Source organism: Scylla paramamosain, chromosome 28 (genome assembly GCF_035594125.1).
Source record: "Scylla paramamosain isolate STU-SP2022 chromosome 28, ASM3559412v1, whole genome shotgun sequence".
In the NCBI taxonomy this organism is placed as follows: Eukaryota; Metazoa; Arthropoda; class Malacostraca; order Decapoda; family Portunidae; genus Scylla; species Scylla paramamosain.
In genome coordinates, this window is record NC_087178.1 from 13774708 (window position 1) to 13798750 (window position 24043).

Consider the following 24043-nt stretch of genomic DNA (forward strand, 5'->3'; position numbering starts at 1 on the left):
TTGTACTTAAACTAGTTATCTAGATGTTGAGGGCATGGGAAACTTGTTATGAACCGTGACTGACTGATCGATTTTCATGCACCACAAGGAATGGGTACCGGATGCGCTTACAAAAGACGATGCACCATGAAATTAATGATTGCTTGGAATCATGATGGACGGTAGGTAATACTGAGGTTCCCTATTATAACATGCGTATACAACAACTCTCTCTCTCTCTCTCTCTCTCTCTCTCTCTCTCTCTCTGAACACTCACCAACCGCAGAGATCCGGCCACATCCACGCCATTGATCAGCACCGCCCCTGTTCCCTGCGTAGTGAGGCTTATGTTCCTATTTGCTCCGCCCTCCAGCTTCAGATGTCCCTCCGCACAGCGCACTCGCGGCCTGAGAACACACAAAACGCTGCAGATTTAGGCACCGCGTTCAAAAATGTTTTGCTCTTTCATCACGACAATTGTCAAACATATTTAGCCACGTTCTCAAGTTTTTTTTTCTCATTTTTTTTTTTTTTTTTTTGTCATATCTTTTTTTTTTTTTTTTTAGAACCATAAAACATATCCTTAAAAATTCGTACAACGCCAACTAGGGATTTTTAAAGCATATTCGACGGGAAAGTGTTTAGTAAATTGATAAAACTGAACCTAGTGATAAAAGTAGCAGGTATGTACATGTGTACGTACATCTAAAAAGAGAAAAAATGTAAATATATCAATAAGTTGATATAACCGCGGCATAAGAGTACTTATAAGCAAAACGTAAATGGATGAGCAGGTTAGTTAATAATATCAAATGAGAAACAACAGCCACGTACGTTGGATATGGGGACAGCTTGGTGAGGAAGTCGGTGATATTGTAGAGTGTAGTAATAGCAAGGGTTCTATTTGATATTCATAATCCCTAAATAATTTTTACCTAGGGGATCGAAGATGGCAAGAGAAAACCAAAACGTAATCTAAATGATACATGGGAGATGTCAGTACTAAATATGACTCTCTCTCTCTCTCTCTCTCTCTCTCTCTCTCTCTCTCTCTCTCTCTCTCTCTCTCTCTCTCTGCAATCATTACCGGTACTATTAATGTACATATAATTTCTGCTTTACTATTTTGTGTAGCTACTATTCGCTCACTTGAAGTTTTGTTCTCAAATTCAAGTAAAATACCTAGTGCTTACCTAATATTAGTCACCATTACACATAAAAAAAAAAAAAAAGTTTGAGACATCACTCATAAGACGCTCGGAAACAAGAGAAAGCTTTGTTTAAGATGAATTATAAGCTATTAGATACTAAATCTAAATAGTAAAGCATTGTTCGATGTCCTATAAAGCCCGAAATTCCTAACCTACCATTCCAGAGGACCACTAGCGTGAAAACGATTGATATTAGGGAAGCACTATGACTAGGCTAATAGATTAACTGGACATAATAAAGATTAATATTAATCCTATGTAAATTTTTATTTTATTTATTTTTATTTATTTTATTTATTTTATCTTTTATTTTTTTTTTTCTAAACTCATTAAATCGAGAAAACTTTTACTAAGTAATAACTACTACCGTATGCTGTCAGATCTTTGTCGACCTTTGATTTTTTTTAGATACTTCTGATTCTAAATCAAGCATTCCTAACCCGTCAATATTCTGTATGGTTATATGTTACGTAGGATAGCACTGAGAAGGAATAGTACTAAGTTAACAGTACTTGTTAAGTCTATGCACATTAACGAAAACCTAAAAGCAAGCTATCATTGTTTTACCAGGCTGGTTTTTTTTTTTTTTTTTTTTCTATCCTCTAATTATACTGAGAAGGAACATCAATAAGATTTCGTAAGAACATTAATAGACTTTCAATACTCCTTGAAGTCTAGATTTTATCACCTTAAACTTAAATTAAGAAAAGTTATTATCAGGCTATTAATGTTGTATAGATTTCAGCATTTTAACCCTATATTACATCAAGGGCATTATTAGGCTGACACTACTTTTGTGAAGCCTAAATTATTTAGCTTAATATTACATTAAAACTATTAATACTTTATTAAGCTTGGGACATATAGTTCGATTTTTTTTTTCTTTTTATTGTAAATTGTAAAGCTTGAAACATTCAGCATAAATGTTGGCAATCAATATTTTCTCAAGCCAAGATTAATCAGCGTAACATTAACTTACGCTTACTTATATCTCCTGATATATATATATATATATATATATATATATATATATATATATATATATATATATATATATATATATATATATATATATATATATATATATATATATATATATATATATATATATATATAATTATGTAACCAAGTGTATTAAGACATTTATAAACTATGAGCAAGCCACTGTAAAGCCGAGTAATATTTCAATAATGTGGAATTGACCCTTTCAGTAACACGGCATCATTGTATTGCTGATAGTCTACCATTTGAGGATTTTATTACGCATGAAACTTTTGTTAATAAAGCGTTCATACTCATGTTTACTCATCCAGTATTCAAACTAACAAGAGATAATGCTTGGAAACTGTCGGTAGTGGTGAATGGGTTTAGCACCAAACAGTGATAATAGCGATGATAATGACACATTACAACAAATGAAGTAGGCTATTAAATGAAGTAGGCTATTTATTATGCTTCGTTTGCTAGAGTAAGACTGTTTTAGAGTGTCACAGTCTCACCAGCACTGCCAATCCATTGCTTCTTTGGAATATATATATATATATATATATATTTACGTCTAGTTTTCCCTAGTCTGTTAGGGCTGAGACGGTGCCTCCTGATGAAGGACTTTTGGATTTGGCATTTGGGAACCGTTACCCCGAGTGGATGCCCTTCCTACCCTCGGACCGTAGCCAGGATTCGAACCCGTGCGCCTGATGACCACTTGGCCCCCAAAGCGCGCGCGGTTCCACTGTACCACGGCGGCTCCCATTGGAATATATATATATATATATATATATATATATATATATATATATATATATATATATATATATATATATATATATATATATATATATATATATATATATATATATATATATATATATAATTTATTTTCTAGGTTAATACTAGAATATTGAATAAGTTTTCCGGTCATGAAACTTTATACATCCCATATTTAAATAATCGCTAAAAAAAAAAAAAAAAATCGATTAAAAGAATATAAACAATCGCACATTTTTTTTTTATGTAACAAAAGAATCAGTCCTTTACAAATAATCGAGTACGTTCATCCTCAAAAAGAAATATTTACTTACCGTACTAGGCTACGGTTACATATTTACGAAGCTTCTATAGGAACACCACAAATGATAAACCACTAACTTCCCTCTGATTATGTACGTATCTAGGGATATACAGAACCATAGGACACTCAAAGTTTACATGTCCAGGAATCTTCATAATCTCAGGGATCATAAATACCTGTCACTGGGATTCGATGTGGCCAGGTGAGGCAGGAGAAACACCCACCACAGCCTCGTCAGGACTCCCGCCACACCCATCACTGCTGCGGCTGGAACAAAAGTTTTTTTTTTTTTTTTTTTTCCTTCTTGCTCTGTTGGGTGCTGAAGCAATAATGCGCCACTGCTTAACTTCGTAATTACTTAAAAAATACAAGCGCCGAGAAAGAAAAAAATCGCTATTTGCATACATAGGATAGTGATTACATTGAAAATATAAGCTTTATATATATATATATATATATATATATATATATATATATATATATATATATATATATATATATATATATATATATATATATATATATATATATATATATATATATATATATATATATATAGGAGGGGCACCGGCCAGGAGCAACAAAAAATAAAAAAAAAAGGTTCACTGAGGTGCCGGTCAAAAGCAGTCGTCAGTAATTGAAACCTCCCCTTTGAAAGAGTTGAAGTCATAGAAAGGTGGAAATACAGCAGCAGGCAGGGAGTTCCAGAGTCAACCAGTATTCTCAATCATTCATCCCTTCCTCTGGTAAACTCTGGAACTCCCTGCCTGCTTCTGTATTTCCACTTTCTATAACTTGAACTCTTTCAAGAGGGAGGTTTCAATTACTGAAGACTGCTTTTGACCGACACCTCAGTGGGTCTTCTCTCTCTCTCTCTCTCTCTCTCTCTCTCTCTCTCTCTCTCTCTCTTGGCCGGTTCCTTCATATATATATATATATATATATATATATATATATATATATATATATATATATATATATATATATATATATATATATATATATATATATATATATATATATATACAGTTAGCAAGATCAGAAGAGAAGTTGGCATGAAAATAGCGGTAGAAGATGACAAGAGATGCAACATTGCGGCGATGAGAAAGAGGTTGAAGACAGTCAGTTAGAGGAGAGGATTTGTTAAGACGAAAAGCTTTTGAATCCACCCTGTCTAAAAGAGTAACGATATATATGTGTGTCCCGTTTCTATACAGGTCGCTGCTTCGGATAAGCCTTTTCCATGTGGTTCTATGTGCCTGCTTCTTCTAGCTTAACTAAAATGAAACAGTATTTACAAAGAATATAATACAAGTACTGAAAATGATAATACGTTTTTTATCTAACTTGTTTAAAGCAGAAATTACATAGAAAAATACAAGGGTAATCGTAACACATATGATTGCACCTTTAGGATTGAAGTATAAAGTTATTATTACCATAATTTTACTTTAGGACGAGCACTGCTACCGCTGTCTGCTAATCTCAACGCGAACTTGAAATCCCGTTTTCATGTAATTTTTCCTCCAAAATAAGAAATAAATTAATATATAAATTAATTTATTTTTTCCTCCAAAATTTGAAATCAATAGATGTATAAATTAACAAATAGGCGTTTAGATGAATATGCAGTGGTAATTATTTGTTTATTTATTTCTTTTTTTTTTCTTTTTTTTTTTTATTTATTTATTTATTTTTATTTATTTATTTATTTTATTTATTTATTTTTTTATTTTTTTGTTCCAGTCAATCGCAGAAATTTCAACAAAACTTCATCATAAATTACGGAGACTATTCCCGACATTAATAGACTTTTTTTTTTCTATGATGTCAAAACATTTAACCTGCGCTTATACGTCATCACAACTGGGTGCATCATAAATTACATGAACGAATGCTGTCGCTATTCTACTTCCCACGATAAATAAAAAAAAACATTAAAGCTATACAAATGGGTAACATGCCAGAATTCGATTTCATATTTTCCCCGATAAAACCAAAGCATTAATTAACACACAAACACCTCGCACGTGGGGGAAAATTCGAAACAAACGTATAATACTCACAAAGGCCACTGGAACTATTGGAATCCTTGTTATCAAAGGCTCTTCATACATCTGTGGCTCTGGGTTGGCACTCTGCTAGGCGCCCACCACGTGTCACGAAGGCACCGGCACTGAGCTGGTCTAAATGCCAACAGCCTGCCTCATGGAGAGATGGGGGAGATTGGGGCATGGGGACATAGGCCAGTCAAAGGGGGGTGGGAGAAGACTAGAGTTACATGACAACTCTTACGAAAGCAAAACAATGAAAAGTGAAGAGACCATGGAAGAAGTTTCCTTTTGATCTTCAGGATATCAAAAAAGTCTATCAGTCCTTGGATATTAACTTTTTATTTTTATTTATTTTTTATTTTCATTTTAGAGAGAGAGAGAGAGAGAGAGAGAGAGAGAGAGAGAGAGAGAGAGAGAGGGGGGTAAGGAGCAGCGGGGAGGGTCATTCGAGCTGTGTATGTGAGAGGTAAGCTGAGACCGGCGCTGCCCCCTCCCCAAGTGTCATGTCACCTGCAGCAACACCTCCACCTCCTCGTTCCGCCTCGCACCGTCAGCACCGAGAAGCACATCACGCATTTCCCGTATGATTGATTAAAGACAATCGTTGATACATAATCTTGTGTAAAAAAAAAAGTTATATTTGAGGAAAATATAAGTACTACACCATTGATGCTGTATAAATTAAAACTAACAAACCAGATAGATAATGATTGTATTGCAGTAAGATAACAGCGAATATATTAATGTAAATTAAACAATTTGAGGAAACCATGAATACAAGAACATTTTGATAAAAGATTAATGGTGATAGAAGGTAATGTGGTAAAGTATTGCTTGCAAGAAAGACAATAGTGAGTAGATGGATAAGAAAGATATTTCAGGAAAATCTGGAGTGCAAGACAAAATATTAGGAAGACAGGACCATGTTCAAAACCATGTTACAAAATTATTAATGGTGTATGAATTGAAACTGGTAACAGGAGGTAACCCAGTAAATGATCATCGTAAATGAATAGACATAAAAAAGAAATCAAGATACATACAAGAAAATCTGAAGTACATGGTACCATGTTAGTCGGATTTGTATGCAGAAACCTACGCCGACATAGGTATATGTATTGTAGGAACCAACTCTAGGCCGACTGGCTTCTCACATATGCCTTGTCTTGCCTTCTCCTATATACCTTGTCAGATCAGGTGCGAAGGTATACCTCAACATCTCATCTGATCGGCGCATAACCGATGGAATCCTTTACATAAACAAGGTTGAAAGGGTAAGAGTAAAAATCACCAAATAAGCGAGAAAAATTTATAATCACTTTTAAGGATTAGCTCAATAAAAAGATAAGCGTCATATACACTGATTAACAACACAACTAAGTACAAACTTGCAGGGATTTCTAAGTTACAATAGACCTCAAACCGGTCCTAGGATGGCTGTCGGAACACCTGGAGAGGACAGATAGTTTCTACAATGACGGATAGAAGCGCTATTACTGCAGGAACATTGCATAAATGGACTAATGAACTGCTTTAAGACGCTACGACAGCAGATTCATATAGCCCTTCAATTTAAAAAAATTATATTATATATATACTCGTATATATATATATATATATATATATATATATATATATATATATATATATATATATATATATATATATATATATATATATATATATATATATATATATATATATATTGTTTTCAGGCCTTCCAAGGTGTTATTAACCAACCAACATCAACTAAAATATACTAGGAATCATACCAGTGCTCTTTGTCTCCGTATTCCTTATTCACAAACTTAATGCTATATGAAGAACCCTAATAGAGAGTCAGAGCCTGTATTCTTAAACGTTTTGTTCTCATATACGGACCATCCTCACGAACCACAGTGATTACTCGAATTTTCCTATTGATGATATAGAATCCATGTTAAATCATCACTCCAGTCATAAAAACACATCTGAAAACCCCAGTAATCTCCACTATAGCCTGTTAAATGTTATCGAGATTAAGCGCTAGAACGTTTAAGAATACTGGTCTTGATGCTACTGATGCCTAACACAACCGAAGTATTACAAATTATTACACAACGCAAGAAAAGGAAACTCTTCATTGTTTTGTTATTGTGTGTTTCCTATAGTACTTTGATGAACAAGCACACGCTCTTTCTGACTTGTCACCCTTTCCCACATCGCACTAACAGTATACCTAATCTCTCTCTCTCTCTCTCTCTCTCTCTCTCTCTCTCTCTCTCTCTCTCTCTCTCTCTCTCTCTCTCTCTCTCTCTCTCTCAATGAAAGCTGCGTGGAAGAAATGTAAGGCGTGGTGGCTCATTAACTAGTGATGAACGAACATACACACGAACAGGAGCAAGTGCAGGGGTGGTGAAAAATAACAATAACAGAATGTGAAGTAAAGAAAAAGGTGGAGGAAAGTGAAAAAAAAAATAATAGGGAAAATCAGAGGACCTTAAGAAAGTTTTAAAGCGAATAAGCTCATTGTGCCGCATTGGTTTCTCTCTCTCTCTCTCTCTCTCTCTCTCTCTCTCTCTCTCTCTCTCTCTCTCTCTCTCTCTCTCTCTCTCTCTCTCTCTCTCTTATCTAGTGAAATATTCATCTATAACCTCTTGCACTGGAGTACGTTCCTCGTCGTCCTCATCATCATCATCATCATCATCATCATCATCACCACCACCACCACATCCACCACCGTCATCATCATCGTCATCATCGTCATCATCATCGTCATCATCTTCATCATCATCATCGTCCTCGTAATCGTCCTCGTAGTCAGGAATGTTATGAAGGTTGTGATAGTCGTCGTCCTCGTCTTGTGGGTAATCTTCCAACATGTCCATTTTGTTGACCCTGGCGGAGTACCGGGCGTTCACCTCATCCTGGTGGGCCGAGTAGTCCTGCAGCGGCCACGGGGTGACAAGGAAAAAATCAGAGTCAAGATCGAAAAAGAGCACAGATAAAGGGAGATATAAAAAAATTTTGGTGAGACGTAAAAGGGAAGTAGAAAGTAACCTCTCTTCTCTATTTCCTATGTACAGGGGATTAATTCATGATCGAGTGAAAAATAAATAAATAAAAACTATATAGAAAAATACGAAAGCACGTTTCTACTTTTTTTTTCTTAAATCTCCTTCACTCTCCCCTGTGGGAATGTTAAAGCAAAGACCATTTTTATAACTTCTTCAACGTTTAAATTTCAAATTACTAGTCTTTTAGAAAGCAAAATGTTTAAACTGCATATGAATGAGAGCTCCTCATTCAAACCAAAATGTTGCAACTCTCTCTCTCTCTCTCTCTCTCTCTCTCTCTCTCTCTCTCTCTCTCTCTCTCTCTCTCTCTCTCTCTCTCTCTCTCTCTCTCTCTCACGTAATTCAGCCCATAATTTCACGCAAGTCACCTTCGAATTCCCTGTGACGGGCAAATTAAGAGTATATATAATGCTGGCAGTTTCACAGAGGCTACAAATATCTGAAAACCATTACTTGAACAAACTCCTTCTGTCAACATATTATATCATAATATTTGTGTTCCCCTCAAAATTACTCCGTTCTCTACAAACATCAATAAAAAGCTACCATTTTTTTCTGCCTCGTAATAATTGTGTCTCCCTTAAAAATTACATCGTTTTCTAAGTTGCTTTTATGGTAAACTATGCAGTATTCCTCCTAATCTTGTTCTCCGTTTCACATGCTTTATTGATATTGCTTCTTCTTTCATTATGTATAGACCCATATATTTAGAACACTGGAGGGAGAGAGGGACTTACCTTTATTTCATCTAAGTAGTCGAGATCGTCCGGTTCTCGCTTTCTATCCTGGACTTCAGCGGACGTCAAATGGACAGCTACTATTACAACCACCGCCACCACCATGCAGCACCTGAAGCAACAATTTTCAGCTGCACCTTCACACTAACTCACACATGTATACATGTATATATATTTCAACTAACATATCACTCATGTCACGGATTCTTTTATGTTACAGGAATACTACTAAATACTAAGCGTTGCTTGATGTTTTCTCACAGGGATGGTTGATCCAATGATGAGGAAATACAGGATATAAAACTATAAGAAAAATAAAATAAATAAAAGCTAAGTTATGCATTTTTTTTTTTTTTTTTTTAGTAGAATCTTACCTGAGTAACATGATCCCCGAACTTGAAAGCACGAGTAGGTGTATTCAGTAGTTAACTTTTTTTTTTTTTCGATGCGACAAGACAAGACTCCGGCTCTTTTGTCTCGGAGGAGCCAGTGACGCGGACTCGCTTTCAGGCAACACAAGCAACACGGGGAACGCTGAGGGACAACCGAGATGAGTAGTTGTGCCAATGTCTGTACCAAAGCGTCTGTGGCTGAAATGGCTTCTTTGTCCTGAACGTCACAAGTGTCACACACACACACACACACACACACACACACACACACACACACACCTGATGCAGCACAAAAGGAGTAACGAACAAGAGGGAGGGGGGACAGAGGGAGGGTAGCACAGGTGGACGGACGACAGGTAGACAAGGATCTCTCTACAAGTTCTACATACACGTGTATTGAATGTTGGGTAGCCTCCCACACCGACCATGTATGCTGTGTGTGTACGTTTGTAAATGTGTGTATGTGTTACACTCTAATGTTTCAGTGAAACTTTATTATACCGAGAAATCACAACGAAAACAACACGCAAATACACACACCAACTTATCTAAAAGCGACATTTGTTTCCGATGCAAACAATCAGGTTTTATCAACACACAGTTATCCAACATTAGGACAACCTAGTATAAGTAAAGCTCTGCACAAAAATTTAAATGCTTTTGCTTGAGCTTGAAATATTCATAGAACAATAAAAAAAAAACATCATACAGAGCTCAATATAAGTAGTATGACGTGATGTAACTCGTAAATGATAAAAACAACACCTGGATCGTACACCACATTCTGCTTCAACATGAAACTCCCCCGTTGAGTAATCCAAAATATCACCATACAGCCAGCATATAATCCCATTAACTTACATTTTGCTATCGTAATTTCTATACCTTAATAATTCCGTAAATGATACATTTTGTTTTTACATGATGAAACTCCAAGTTGAATAATCCAACATATTCTATTCATCCTTTACCAAGTCTTACTAACTCACTTATTGTTCTTCTACTTGACCCTATTTCTATTATGTATTCAGATGTTAACCTTGATCTCGCCCAGCTTATGAGGATAGCGGCGAGTTGCGAAGGTGCGTCACGGAGTCTCCAACGAAGCAGCGACCACGTGGCGCCTCACAGGTGTTTGACAGAGTGAAGGAGAGGGGAGGAGGGTGGGAGGGTATTGCTGTTTGGGGAATATAACGCTTCGTCCTGTTTTTATTTATTTTTATTTATTTATTTATTTATTTTTTATTTATTTATTTTTATTTTTTTCCTTTCTGCACCACCCCTCGATCTCGACCACCTACAGCCTGACCCTCGCTCACCACACGCACGAAGCCCCTCCTCCCTCATCCCCCAACAACAACCACCTGTGCCTCCACACACACACACACACACGTCGCAAAGGCCAACATCGCAAAGACCACGTCACAAGTGTTATTGTGCTGGTGGTGGGTCGACAACTGCGCCACGCCCTGATCAGCGTAGTCGCGTGAGGACTACAGTTCCGGCGGTAGAAGGAAGCCCTCTCGCGGCGATAGCATCCATGAGGCGAGTGTTCCGCAGAGAGAGAGAGAGAGAGAGAGAGAGAGAGAGAGAGAGAGAAGGAAGGACATGAAAGGAAACAAATGTAAGGAGAAAAGTAAATGGGAAAAAGAAAGTAATGAGAAACTAAATGAAAGGATAGGTAAGGAGAGAAGAGAAGAGAAGAGAAGAGAAGAGAAGAGAAGAGAGAGAGAGAGAGAGAGAGAGAGAGAGAGAGAGAGAGAGAGAGAGAGAGAGAGAGAGAGAGAGAGAATCTGCCTGCCTGATCATCCAAAACACTCACGCCATTCACAATCCTAACCTAACCTAACCTAACAAACCATAACACATTATGACAGGATTTTCTTGGCGCTTCTCGTGCTGCTGGGGGTGACGGTCTCATGCAGCCTCCCTCTGGTGGAAGAGGACCCGCGCACGCAGAGGGAGCCACCACCAAGAGCAAAGTAAATAGCTGCACTCATTCCATAATATAACAAAACTCGTGACTGTAGTGATATAGTTTGTGTCAGTTATTGTGATGAGGGATTGTAACTCATACTATAAATCCATGTGTGACATTCTATGGTGTTTGTTATAATTATGAGTAAGGTGAATGAGGTAGTGATGCTATTGTCATTTGTTTCGTGTTCATGAAATGGCTCAACATGATGCATTACTCGAGGAAAAATTAATGCTTTCATTATTAGTATTATTATTATTATTATTATTATTATTATTATCATTATTGTCTGGACAATAAACCATCAATTATTATTATCATTGTTTTTTTTTATTATTATTGTCATTATAGTCATTTGTCATACATTTCTAAATCTCTTCTTTAAATACCACATTCAATAATAAATCTAAAATATTCGATTAAGAATCACTTTTAAAATCGTATCAAAACATAACATATGACTAAAATTTTTTATTAAAAATTCACTGTCAGTTTAATGTTGAAAACGATTCGTCGTATAAACCAGATATGAATAAATCAGAGATGATATTCTTATTTCTTTAACGCATCACTCCTTTGACAGCAAGTTTAATTTTTATACTATGCAAGGAGTTTTTGTACCTTTCAGTCTTACAACGCGCTGCCTGTAACAACAGCTTTCCCTTTCTTGTGTCCCTGCCATGTATATTAAGCAAGACTCTGTAGTAAAAGATGCTCGTGTTGGTCGGACTTTAACATATTTCTTACAAATCTGATAGCCAACTCCTGTCATCTGAGATACAAAGATTGTGTATTCAAAATTACTAATGCTGCATCATAATTTACGTATTCTCAAGAATTTTTCCTGAAACTTTTTTTCTTCGCAAGTTGATTGTGTTGTGTTTGTGTCAGTCCAGGATAACATACAGGGATAGCACATTCTAGAGTACTTCTAAAACCTATAACTAAAACTAACATTGTGTTGACACTGAAACGAAACTGTCGTGCTCTTTAATTATAGGATGTACATGTGTTTGCTTATTTTTGTTAGTATATAATTAAGATTACGTGATGTCAGAATTTATCCAATTTATGAATTATATTTATGAATAACTATTAGGTGACTTGATGATGTTAGAAGCTCCTTGTAGTAATGATTGCGTTGAAAATTGGGTGGTGCATGTGTGAAATTAGCGTGAACATGACTGGTGAAGAACAATAATTCAACTCACGAGGATTCCTCCATGAAAATTTCACCCAGAATTGCTCCACCCATGATAAATCCCCCAACCTTATCTAACATAACGTAACCTAACATACCTTATTATAGAGCGGGCCGGGTTTATATTGACGGAGATTAAAGATTGCAATGATCCTGAGGAAAATTTAAGAACATGATAGTAAGGGAAGTTACAAGTTAGTGAGCCTAACATAATATTATGGCATTCCCTGTGTGAAACAAACCTAAGTCCTCCCTCTGCATTAACATTATTACTGAGCTACCTGAGAGGACCTTCTGCGATATACTCATCGCCAGTGTGATCTGGGAAGGAACCAGTTGTCCTTATACAATGATCTGGGAAGGGAACCATTGTCTTCATACAGGAACACAATAACACAGTCCCTCTACTAACAGAGATGAAAATCAGCCTCGCGACATGAAATCAGACGGAATGAATGGAGAGTACCAGAACTGGGACGAAGAGGACGAGGATGATGATTATGACGATGATGATGATGATGATGATGATGACTTCTGGGAGAATCACCACATCTGGACACGGTATTTAGATAAAGATTCTATATATTTTTGCCTCTTTTAAACAACAGAGATCTTTGAACTAAGTCAGTATTTATAGTCTCTCTCTCTCTCTCTCTCTCTCTCTCTCTCTCTCTCTCTCTCTCTCTCTCTCTCTCTCTCTCTCTCTCTCTCTCTGACCTAACCAATATCTCCTCCCCTCCAGGGAAGCGAATATGGACGACAGGGACGGGGAAGAATAAAGATGTGAAGGAATCATCACAGTTGACTCAACTTTTTTCGGTTAATATTTATAATAACTCCTTACTTTGCCGTTGAACATTGACATGATGGTATTGTATACTTACTGTTGTATACGCCTGTAAAAGTTTTAGACAGCGTCTTCTTATACTTAACTGTCTAGTTCGTGTGCACAGTACGGCTCCTTTTACACACTGAACCCTGGAACACTTCCTATGCGCCCCAGGAAGTAGTTCATATTGTGGGTAAAATATATAAAAGGTCTTTTTTTTTTTTTATCCATACATAACTGCAGCCTGTTTGTTGTATTGAAATTACTGAAACAAGATGAGCATTTTATTATGAGCATTTTATGATGAGGCACATTTTATTAGCGCGATATACAAAGAACACTCAGAGGGTATTATTCCACGCTGCCCCGTCAGGGAGGGTGAGGGTGTCATGGCGCCATGCCAGTTTGAGCTGTCATCATGGAAACTTTGGAAAATTGGGATCTACGATTGCTGTTATACCTTTGAAAATGATCTCTTTAATCTTTACAGTCTTGAAGTTTGGCACTATTTCCTTTCTTGGTGAGTGTTACTGTATCTTATTTCTTAATATATGACGATTTCAGATGCCGGCCCGTGAGGAATAGCGTGTGACTGCCGCGGTACGTACTGGTTAGGTTAGGTAATGTCAGGTTAGGTTAGGTAACGCTAGGTTAGGTTAGTGTTTTTAAGGGGGAGTCCAGAAGGGGCGAAGCTCCCCCGGTTAGGTTACGTTAGGTTGGATTAGGTAACGTTAGGTTAACTTAGGTAATTCTAGGTTAGGTTAGTGTCATTAAGGGGGCAGTCCCTGTTAGGTCACGTTAGGTTAGTGTCCTTAAAAGGGAGGGTCCAAGGGGGACGAAGCTCCCTCGGTTAGGTTAGGTAATGATAGGTTAGGTTAGTATCCTTAGGGGGGAGCAGCCCCACCTCCACACTCCAGTTAGGTTAGGTAAAGATAGGTTATGGTAGAAATTTCCCCACTTCACAAAACATGGCGTCTCATCCTTAGACTTAATGAATGTCCAAATTTAGCCTAATTCGGCTTTCCCCACCATAAAACCTCGCTTTCCGCGTCCCCATCCTCTAATCCCCCGAGGTTGTTAGGTGAAAGGGAAGGAGTTATGTGTAAATTGTTGTGTAAATTATTGCAAATTTTTACTCTTTTTTTCTGTTTCATGAAATAATTGTTACTTTATTTAAACTTCAATACCCACATCCTTCCACACATATATAATACAGTAGTAACCGACCATTCGTTATGATTCTGAAATGCAAGCTTATGTTCATTCCTCCTAATCCAATAAAATATTGACCCTGAATTTTCTCTTTTTTTGATCTCTTGTTTCACTCCTATAACAGAGGAAAATAAAAGTAATAAATGGATATCTCGAGACTTTTCATTTATACTTTTTTTTTTTTCATTTTGCACTGCGTTACTTTAAACCCACATATACACACACACGCACACAGACACACCTCCGACAACCACAGCCTCCCTCATCCTCTAACTGCTAAGAGGCACATTCACAAACTTCTCTCCCTTCCACAATCTGTTTGGTGTCATAAAATATAACTTGAGTCAGCAAGAGTTACACTGTACTACCCTCACCTTGCTCTTTCATCCGCGAGCCACACTTAACGCTGGTCCGCATCTTCCAGTTTTGACCCCTGTGGTACACCAACCGACACACTTCCTCAAACACTCCTTAGTTAACTCACTGTAAACTCAAACTGGTCGTGTCTCTCGACCGCAACTTCACTTCTGCTTCGGACAAACCCACTCGAAGCCACCCTAGTGATTCGAACAGCTTAACTGAATCGGTAAAGTTCATGCGCTGTTTTTTCTTCAAATACCTGTTTTAAATGTATGGACGAACAAGAGAGTAGTGAAGTGCGTATGATTCATAATTTTCACGGATTGATCTGATAAATCCAACAAAAACACAAAATATTTATATACTATGAATATGAATACTTATATTTCTCATATATTCTTCATCATACACTTTTTTTTCTTACAATTACAACATTCATTACAATACATGGCCTTCAGTAAAGAGATACTCGTAAATGCTGCTAAGACCGAACACACACACACACACACACACACGCGCGCGCACACACACACACACACACACACACACACACACACACACACACACACACACACACTAGATTAGATTAGATATTTTATTGACCACAACAAAATGGGCTACAATTACAAAAAAAAAAAAAAAAAAAAAAACATGAGAATATAGTCCAACAAACTCTCACACAAAAACACTAAACACTTGAAACACAAAAACACTAAACACATGAAGCACAAAAACACTAAACACATGAAACATAAAAACGATAAACAAATGAGACATATAAAAGCACTTAAAACACATTTGACTTATATACACGCAGTATGTCATATATTACTCTACAAATTATATCATTATTAAAATTTTCAAAGAGATTTCCTAGTGTGTGGTAATCATATGCTTGTCTGTGGTCGCTCATCATAGACACACACACACACACACACACACACACACACACACACACACACACACAGTCACCATAGTATAAATACTAATATAGTAGTAATATAATTAGTAATATAATTACTAAACAAAAGTAGATCCTGTCTACATACTACAGAAAACGATACAGGGAGGAATAAGCTCCAACTCCTACTGCTGCCGTGAGACAAGAGAACCTCGGTGCAACACACTCAAAGAAACATGCCACTTCCTACACACCAGCAGTAGATGGTACATTGGCAGGCAGTAGACTGGCAGGGTAGATATAACGATTATATTGATGTAAATGACAATAATAAAAAGATAAAAAAAAAAATCAACTGATGAGGCTTTTAGGGAATTTTATGAAGATATGTATAACCCACATGGTGTAGAGCGTATATATTATATCCTAATGAATTTATTACCAATGTAATACCATTTCTTGATGATGACATCACAACTGATGAACTTCATAAACAAATATATGCATTAAAACAAGAAAAGGCTTGCGAAACAGACGAAATAAGTCCAGATATCATTAAGATCTTACCAGCTCAATGAACGTACTTTATACTATTATTTTTTAACTCAATCTTTTCGTCTGGCTCTTATCCTACATCCTGGCAGATGACTCGTATGGTTACATTATTTTAAAAAAGGAAACAGAGCACTGCCCAAGAATTACCGTGACATAAATATTATCAGCTGTCTGGTAAAATTGTATGATATGGTGTCTTCGACTCGTTTAAGCTTGTGATTCCCACCATTTCGGGAATAGGCTGGGAGTCAGCAAGGATGAGGCTGTGTGGAACACATTGTCACTCTTACTGTTAACTGATTTAGCCAAAAGGAGAATGCGTAAGTTATTCGTATGTTCTGTCGATTTTTCGATGGCCTATGATAGTGTGCCTCGCATTAGGTTCGGTATGTTGCATGACTTGGGTTGTCGGTCGCGCATGCTGGCGGCGCTGGCGGCGATGAACGCAGCCATGTGGATTGGCACTGCCGCAGTCGAGTACAAGATTGGCGTCAGACAAGGTTTCCCAACATCTTGTCTATTATTTATAGTTTTTGTAAATGCTATGATTAAGCTAATAAAATCGAATTGTAGGGCGGAAGGATTTTTGCAGTGGCTACACCTCTTAGTCCTGATGGACGATACGGTTCTGCTCTCGATGCACCGTGGCATCCTGAACCAAATCTGCGTAAGTAATGGCATGTTAGTAAATAATCTCAAGACAAAGTTTTTTTTTTTTTCGCAGTCCATGCATCGGCAGAGGATCGTGAGCCGTTTCGTCTCGGGGAGCTGGTGGTGCAATGGTGTGACAAGTACAGTACGTGTACCTGGACAGCGTGTCCACCAGTGACGGTGTCGTGCAAAATCCAAGAGCTGCGAAAATACTGACGAGTCGGCCTTCTGCGCATGCGCATCATCGCGTCAGCACCACAACATACGGCCTGCGAGATTCTTGAGCTCCAAGGTTTTCTCTTTTTTTTCCTCAGCGTTATATAGCGACTATAACTTGATTATTAAAACCGGTTTTGATTCATATCAATAGAAGGTGCCTTCAAGTCGTTATTGAATAATCTTATAGGCTAAAAAGTTATATTAGGACCTACGTAGCCCCACAGAACACACGGAGCGCAAAATCCTTGAGTCCCCAAGGTTTGCCTCTATTTCACAGCTTTATGTAGTGGTTATACCTTGATTATTAAAACTTCATATCAACAGAAGGTACTTTCAAGTCGTTACTGAATAATTTTGCATACTATATTAGCACATATAGAACCCAACAGAACATACATAGTGCAAGATTCTTGAGCGAAGAAGGCCGACTCGCCAGTATTTTCGCAGCTCAAGGATTTCACACGACAACGGCACGCTGCGCTCCGCCTTTGCCGCCCCGCCCATGCTCAGGCAAAGAGGTCACATTCTTAAAATTTGTATTTTTCGTAAGTAAGACTTAAGAAACATTACATTTCATGTAAAAAAAAAAAAAAAATGAAACAGCTTTAATATCTAGTTTTATATGGCTGCGAGTCTTGTCTTAATGGACACCTGAAACCCACAGAGAAATTATACAACCGCTCGGGGTTCCAATGACGACCTGCATGGACGTGTGTTATGTTGAGCTTGGGTACCTGCCACTAAGGTCTATTATATTGTCAAAACAGAAAGTTTTTCCAGCAGTTGTGGGGGGAAGACACAACATGCTTAACATGCTGACGTGGCTGCACGCCGTCAGGCTAACGATGGCACACATCACGCCAACAAAGGCACACATTAATAGTTTCATTAATAATGTTGTGGACGATGTTGCTATAGGCATTCAGCCACTTAAATTATCAATTGTTAACTCTACATCATCCAGAAGACAAAGTTACCTTTTTAATGAACCCTTCCTTAACAGTTCATTCCTTGTATAAAAGACGTGGTAATATTAAAGAGCTACCCTGAATTGCAATTAGGCGTCTGCGGGTCATCGGGCACAACCTGGCAATCGAGATGGGCTGCTAGATCCGGCACGGAAGGGGACGTCTTGAGGTGAGCGGTTGTGTCCGTGCGGTGCCGTGCAAATGGAACGTGTCCGATAACTAGGGATGTAAGAACATGGTATGATTTTACGTCTTGGATTCAAATAATTCAGAATGATGCACAATACCCTACTGCAGAAATAGCACACGCTGTGTTCTCTTGCTATGACTGATGATAACCTAATGTATATGTTGTACCATGTCATTTTTTTTCCTTTTTTTATATATATATATATAATCTTACGATTTTGTGTCAAAGTAGTTTTTGCAACCACTTTTACCAACCAATTTTAATCCATATTTTTTGGAACTCCTTGCCTCTTTCTGTATTTCCTCTCTCCTGTGACTTGGACTCTTTCAAGAGGGAGTTTTCAAGATACTTATACTTCAATTTTCGATTATCCTCTTGACATCTCTTTGGGGACTGGCACCTCAGTGGGATTTTTTTTCTCCTTTTTTTTTTTTTTGTTTCTCATGGCCAGTGATCACGTTACATAAAAAAAAAAAAATACTTGTTTTAGTGTGATCCCTTCTATGGATTTAGATTTCCTCCTGGTTTTGATTTGGTTGTTCTTATGAATTTTACTTATGTAAGATTTGCTCATTTACATATTTTATCTCGTGGTTAGTTCTTAGATGTGTTATCATAATCGATTTAATAGTATATGGGTTTAATAGTTTTTAAAATTAGATTATAATATGAATTTATCTTTTTTTTATTTTTACTTTGCTCTTAGAATCTTCAATGGGTGTTAGTATTACGCCTTTTTTTTGGGGGGGGAAACAATTTAGCTTAATATCTTTTCTGGACCATAACTGACATACCGAATTTGTAATTACTTTGACAAGTTTATTTAGTCACTTTTGTAATAAAATTATTCATATTGTTATAATAATTAATACTTACTTACTTACTTACTTACTTACTTACTTACTTACTTACTTACTTACTTACTGACTGACTGACTGAGTGACTTACTAACACGTATTCAAAGAATTTTCCTCTCTTCCCCCATTTTCCGAATCCTCATTCGTCGGCAGTTTCTGATGTGCGATCCCGAACTGATACATCAAGCGGCCCATCAGAGGTACGCGTTCCCTCTTACATCCCACGCGCTTCAGGATACAAATCAGGTCGACTATCAGGACAATCACCACTACATTAAGGGCACCGAGCGTGAAGTTAATGACCCACCACCAGTTATCCGGCTGCCACCCGTCCAGCCAAGTTTTGCAGAGCTCTTCAGACAAGCTGTGCATCTTCACTTTTTTCACTTTTTTCTGCAAGGAAACATAGGTGTGTTATAGACATGTTTTCGCGTCTAACTGTTCTTACATTGTATGCCTCTCTTTTGTGTGTGTTTTATCACATTTTTCTTTAGAGAGGTTTATTATTATAATTTTGGTGGGTGGGGGAAGGGCATACTAAGTACTTTTTTCGGTAATAAACTCATTAATTAATCTATTGCCCTGTGTGTGAAGGTATGTGTGTGTGTGTGTGTGTGTGTGTGTGTGTGTTAATTCTTCTTACAGTTTACAATATAAAACTTGGCGCCAGATGCGAAATGCCAAAATATACACACTATTACGTACATTTACATATTTACATATTACATACAAGCATACATAATGTTAACAGTAGAGACACCATACAACAAAATAAAGGAACGAAGCATTAATAACACGTACATCTTGGCCTTCGTTTTCGCATTCCATATCCATGTAGGTTTGGAAGGAGCTCCAGTGTCTCAAGTAATTTTCTTGAAGGAAAACCTGCAAAGAATAATAAGGAGCATAGAATGTTGTTGTTGTTGTTGTTGTTGCTGCTGCTGCTGCTGCTGCTGCTGTTGTTGTTGTTGTTGTTGTTGTTGTTGTTGTTGTTGTTGTTGTTGTTGTTGTTTTGTCCCCATATAGGTATAGCGAATTATTATTATTAGTAAGATAACAACAACAACAACAACAAAAACAGCTACTATTACTACTACTACTACTACTACTACTACTACTACTACTACTACTACTACTACTACTACTACTACTACTACTACTGTTACTACTACCATTACTACTACTACTGTTACTACTACTACTACTACTACTACTACTACTACTACTACTACTACTACTACTACTACTTTTTATAAAAACATAACAACACAAGAAAATAAAGGAAGCTGTAATAAGCCATCATGCCAACACGTGGCGGTTCCTGCATGAAACATACCTACCTATTTCCACCTATCATCCCGATCCATAAATCTGTCTAATCTTCTTTTAAAGCTCTCTCATGACTCAACACTAACACCCTGATCACTGAGTCCGTTCCATTCATCTACCACTCTATTTGAGAACCAATTCCTTACTATCTCTTTCTTAAAACTAATTTTTTTTTTTTTTCAAGCTTAAACCCGTTATTTCTTGTTTTATCCTGGTTAATGATCCTGAGAATTTTGCTTACATCTCCCTTGTTATAACCCCTATACCACTTAAAGACTTCTGTCAGGTCCCCTCTTAACCTACTTCTCTCTAAGGAATGTAAATTCAACAACTTCAATCTCGTTTTGTAAGGAATACCCCTCATCCTTTGTATCCTTTTAGTAATTTTCTTTTGTACTGCTTCTAATAGACCTTCCTTCCTGTAATATGGGGACCAGAACTACACAGCATAGTCTAGATGAGGTCTGACCAGCGCCAAATACAGCTCTAATATTACTTTGAGACTTCTAATTTATGTAAAAGGAAACCTGAGGCCATATTAACAAAGACTCTCAGAGTTCGTCTCAGCCTTCTGCTTAGACTTGTGCTTATCTCTTCAGCGGTCTTAAAGTTGTGCTTAGCCGAACTCTTAAGCCTTAATATGAAATGGTGAAAGAGCAATAACAGTAAAACCTTATATTTCTCAATTTTGAGTTAATAATGCAATATTTTTACATTTTTGGATTAAATAACAAAAAATTATAATTTACCATCGATTCTGTAAGGATATGAGCGCATAAATTTGTGTTTATTAATAAACAAATTAGATCGCGCGCAAGGCGCGTGTATATTGTCTCAATGTTTACGTTATTGAGCCAGCGTTGTCCCACCACTCCCACTCAGCAGCTTCTCTTTTCCAGTCCTTTTCCTTTAGTACAGAAAAAATGATGACCCCCTAAGGCTGAAAAGGCCAACAGAGGAAACCCAGCTGAACCGATAGCGAGACTTTCCTACCTCGTCCAGTCAGTATATGAAGAAAGATGTAGCCTGAAGGGCTTCACTCATTCTGCGGCACAAAAAAGTTGCATGTGGCTCTATTACTAGGAAGGTAAATGAGACACTCCAACAACAGGACATTGCTACAGAGCTGCATTTCCCACTGGCTAAATACCACTGTAATTATTATTTTAACTAGTAGCGTTAATGCATCACTCTTTCCTGTGGGGCTCTCCAAGGCATCTCCCGCCAAATCTGTCACAAATAACACTCCTGCAGTTTTATTTTATATATGTCCAACAGTTCACCAACAGAGTTACTCAGGCCATCGAGAACATCCTTGCGGCGCTGATAATTCTTGAGGTGGCGAGCTCGGGCTCGACGGTCGGTCATCTTTTTATGGTTAACTTAGTCTTAGCGTAACTCTTAAAGTTAAGCATACTCCGGACATGTCTTAAATTTAAGACCTAGACTAAGCACAACTTGGGAAGTTAAGCACAATTCTAAGCATAAGGTTTGGGCTGAGTCAAACCTCTCTAGTTAAGAATCTTGTTAATACGGCCCCTGGCTAAAGGCAAAAATTCCTAGAAAAAAAATGCTACTACTATTGCTGCTACTACTACTACTACTACTACTACTACTACTACTACTACTACTACTACTTTTACTGTAAGACGGAATCAGGTCATGGGCAACAAAATTCCAAAAATGGCTGCCACTATTACTGTTACGACTATAACTACTACTACTACTACTACTACTACTACTACTACTACTGCTGCTGTTACTACTTCTACTACTACTACTACTACTACTACTACTACCACTACTACTACTACCACTACTACTACTACTACTACTACTACTACTACTACTACTACTATTACTACTGCTACTTCCTCACCTTAAAGTTGTACAGATTGCAGTCACATGGAAACGTGTTGCCTATCAAGCTTATAATCAAATCCTTCCTCGTAATAAGTTCCTTGAAAACCTCGATGTCGATCTGGAAAGAAATGACACATGGACTTAACATAGAGAGAACATGGATAATGGAATACCCATAACACAGTATACTCCTGCTATTGTTATGTTTACTTATTCTGTCTTTAAGGTGCCATATAATCTCATCATTTACATATTTCTTAAGTTTGTGATGAGCAAAAGACAAGTCAGAAAAAAAAACATGCTAGGAATAAGTTAATAACATTATCATAGAATAACACACCATATCCAAAAAATAAATGAATTAAGTTAAAAATATATAAGAATCAGTTAATCAAGTCATCAGTAACAATATTCCTTACGCAAAAAAAACATGAAGAATAAGTTAGTAATGTTGTTCAAGCAAATTAAGGATAACGTTACTTTAGCAACAATCGTACAGCATAACAATAAATTGATAGGGTCATCAAAGGAATCTAAGAACAAAATTTCATGAACACAGATATACCTAGAATACAAAGTCAGGTCGTCAAAGGAAACTAATGATAAACTATCTCAGCAAAAAAAAAAAAAAAAGTAAAGTTGTAGTTGTTTAGGAAGATTTAAACATAAAAAAAAATAGTCTTAAACTAAAATCATACTACGGCAATCAAAGGAAAATGAGGATAATAAACTATCTAATATCGTATCATGACACAAGTTAGTCTGGTTGTCAGGGAAAGAAAGGAAACATAAAAGTATAAATTAATAAGACTATCGAGGAAAAACTCGGATAACCTGCCTTCTTTATTTCATTCCTTTCCAGGGCGAGATGAACGATGTTGGGAAACGTCTCATTAGAAAAGTGGGGTAGCTCCTCTATGAGGTTGTCATCGAGGTTCAGTCTCTGAAGGGTGAGGTTATGAGGCAGCAGGTGCTTGATCAGAGTGTCCATCGAGCGAAGCTGTAATGATGTGAAGGTCTTACGAACTTGAAGATGTCGCAGGATTGGTGATGATAGTATATATTATTAGGGGAACAGTAGTAGTAGTAGTAGTAGTAGTACTAGTAGTAGTAGTAGTAGTAGTAGTAGTAGTAGTAGTAGTCGTAGTATTCGCAGTAGAAGTAGTAGTAATAGTAATAGTAGTAGTAGTAGTACTAGTAGTAGTAGTAGTAGTAGTAGTAGTAGTAGTAGTAGTAGCAGCAGCAGCAGCACCAGCACCAGCAGCAGCAGCAGTAGCAGCCCTCAGAAGGGTTATGGACCTGATAGGGTCCCTCGTATTGTTCTCCGAAACTGTGCCTCCGTGATCGCACCTTGCCTAGTCAGACTTTTCCAACTCTATCTCCCTTTCCTTCTTGCTGGAAGTTTGCCAACATTCAGTCTGTTCCTAAAA

General features: G+C 37.2%; 1 protein-coding gene and 1 long non-coding RNA gene across 7 annotated transcripts in view; one reads left to right on the forward strand and one right to left on the reverse strand.

The window, feature by feature from the left end:
- Positions 1-14801, forward strand: LOC135114959 (uncharacterized). The gene is made up of 5 exons (XR_010275728.1): positions 1-161; positions 10804-11045; positions 11378-11482; positions 13094-13240; positions 13422-14801. It is a non-coding gene; the product is annotated as an uncharacterized LOC135114959 (long non-coding RNA).
- The window catches only part of LOC135114955 (uncharacterized), a 22117-nt gene continuing 4684 nt past the window's right edge, over positions 6611-24043 (reverse strand). For 5 of the 6 annotated variants that reach the window (XM_064031266.1, XM_064031272.1, XM_064031268.1 and 2 more), the window contains exons 5-11: positions 23452-23613; positions 22630-22731; positions 20223-20306; positions 15095-19814; positions 9483-9642; positions 9109-9220; positions 6611-8239 (exon numbers count right to left, since the gene is read on the reverse strand). In XM_064031266.1, coding sequence (XP_063887336.1) covers positions 19512-19814; positions 20223-20306; positions 22630-22731; positions 23452-23613 — 651 coding nt within the window. In that variant the 3' untranslated portion in view covers positions 6611-8239; positions 9109-9220; positions 9483-9642; positions 15095-19511. The remainder of the gene's footprint in view (positions 8240-9108; positions 9221-9482; positions 9643-15094; positions 19815-20222; positions 20307-22629; positions 22732-23451; positions 23614-24043) is intronic. The other variant, XM_064031267.1, reaches the window with a different exon arrangement.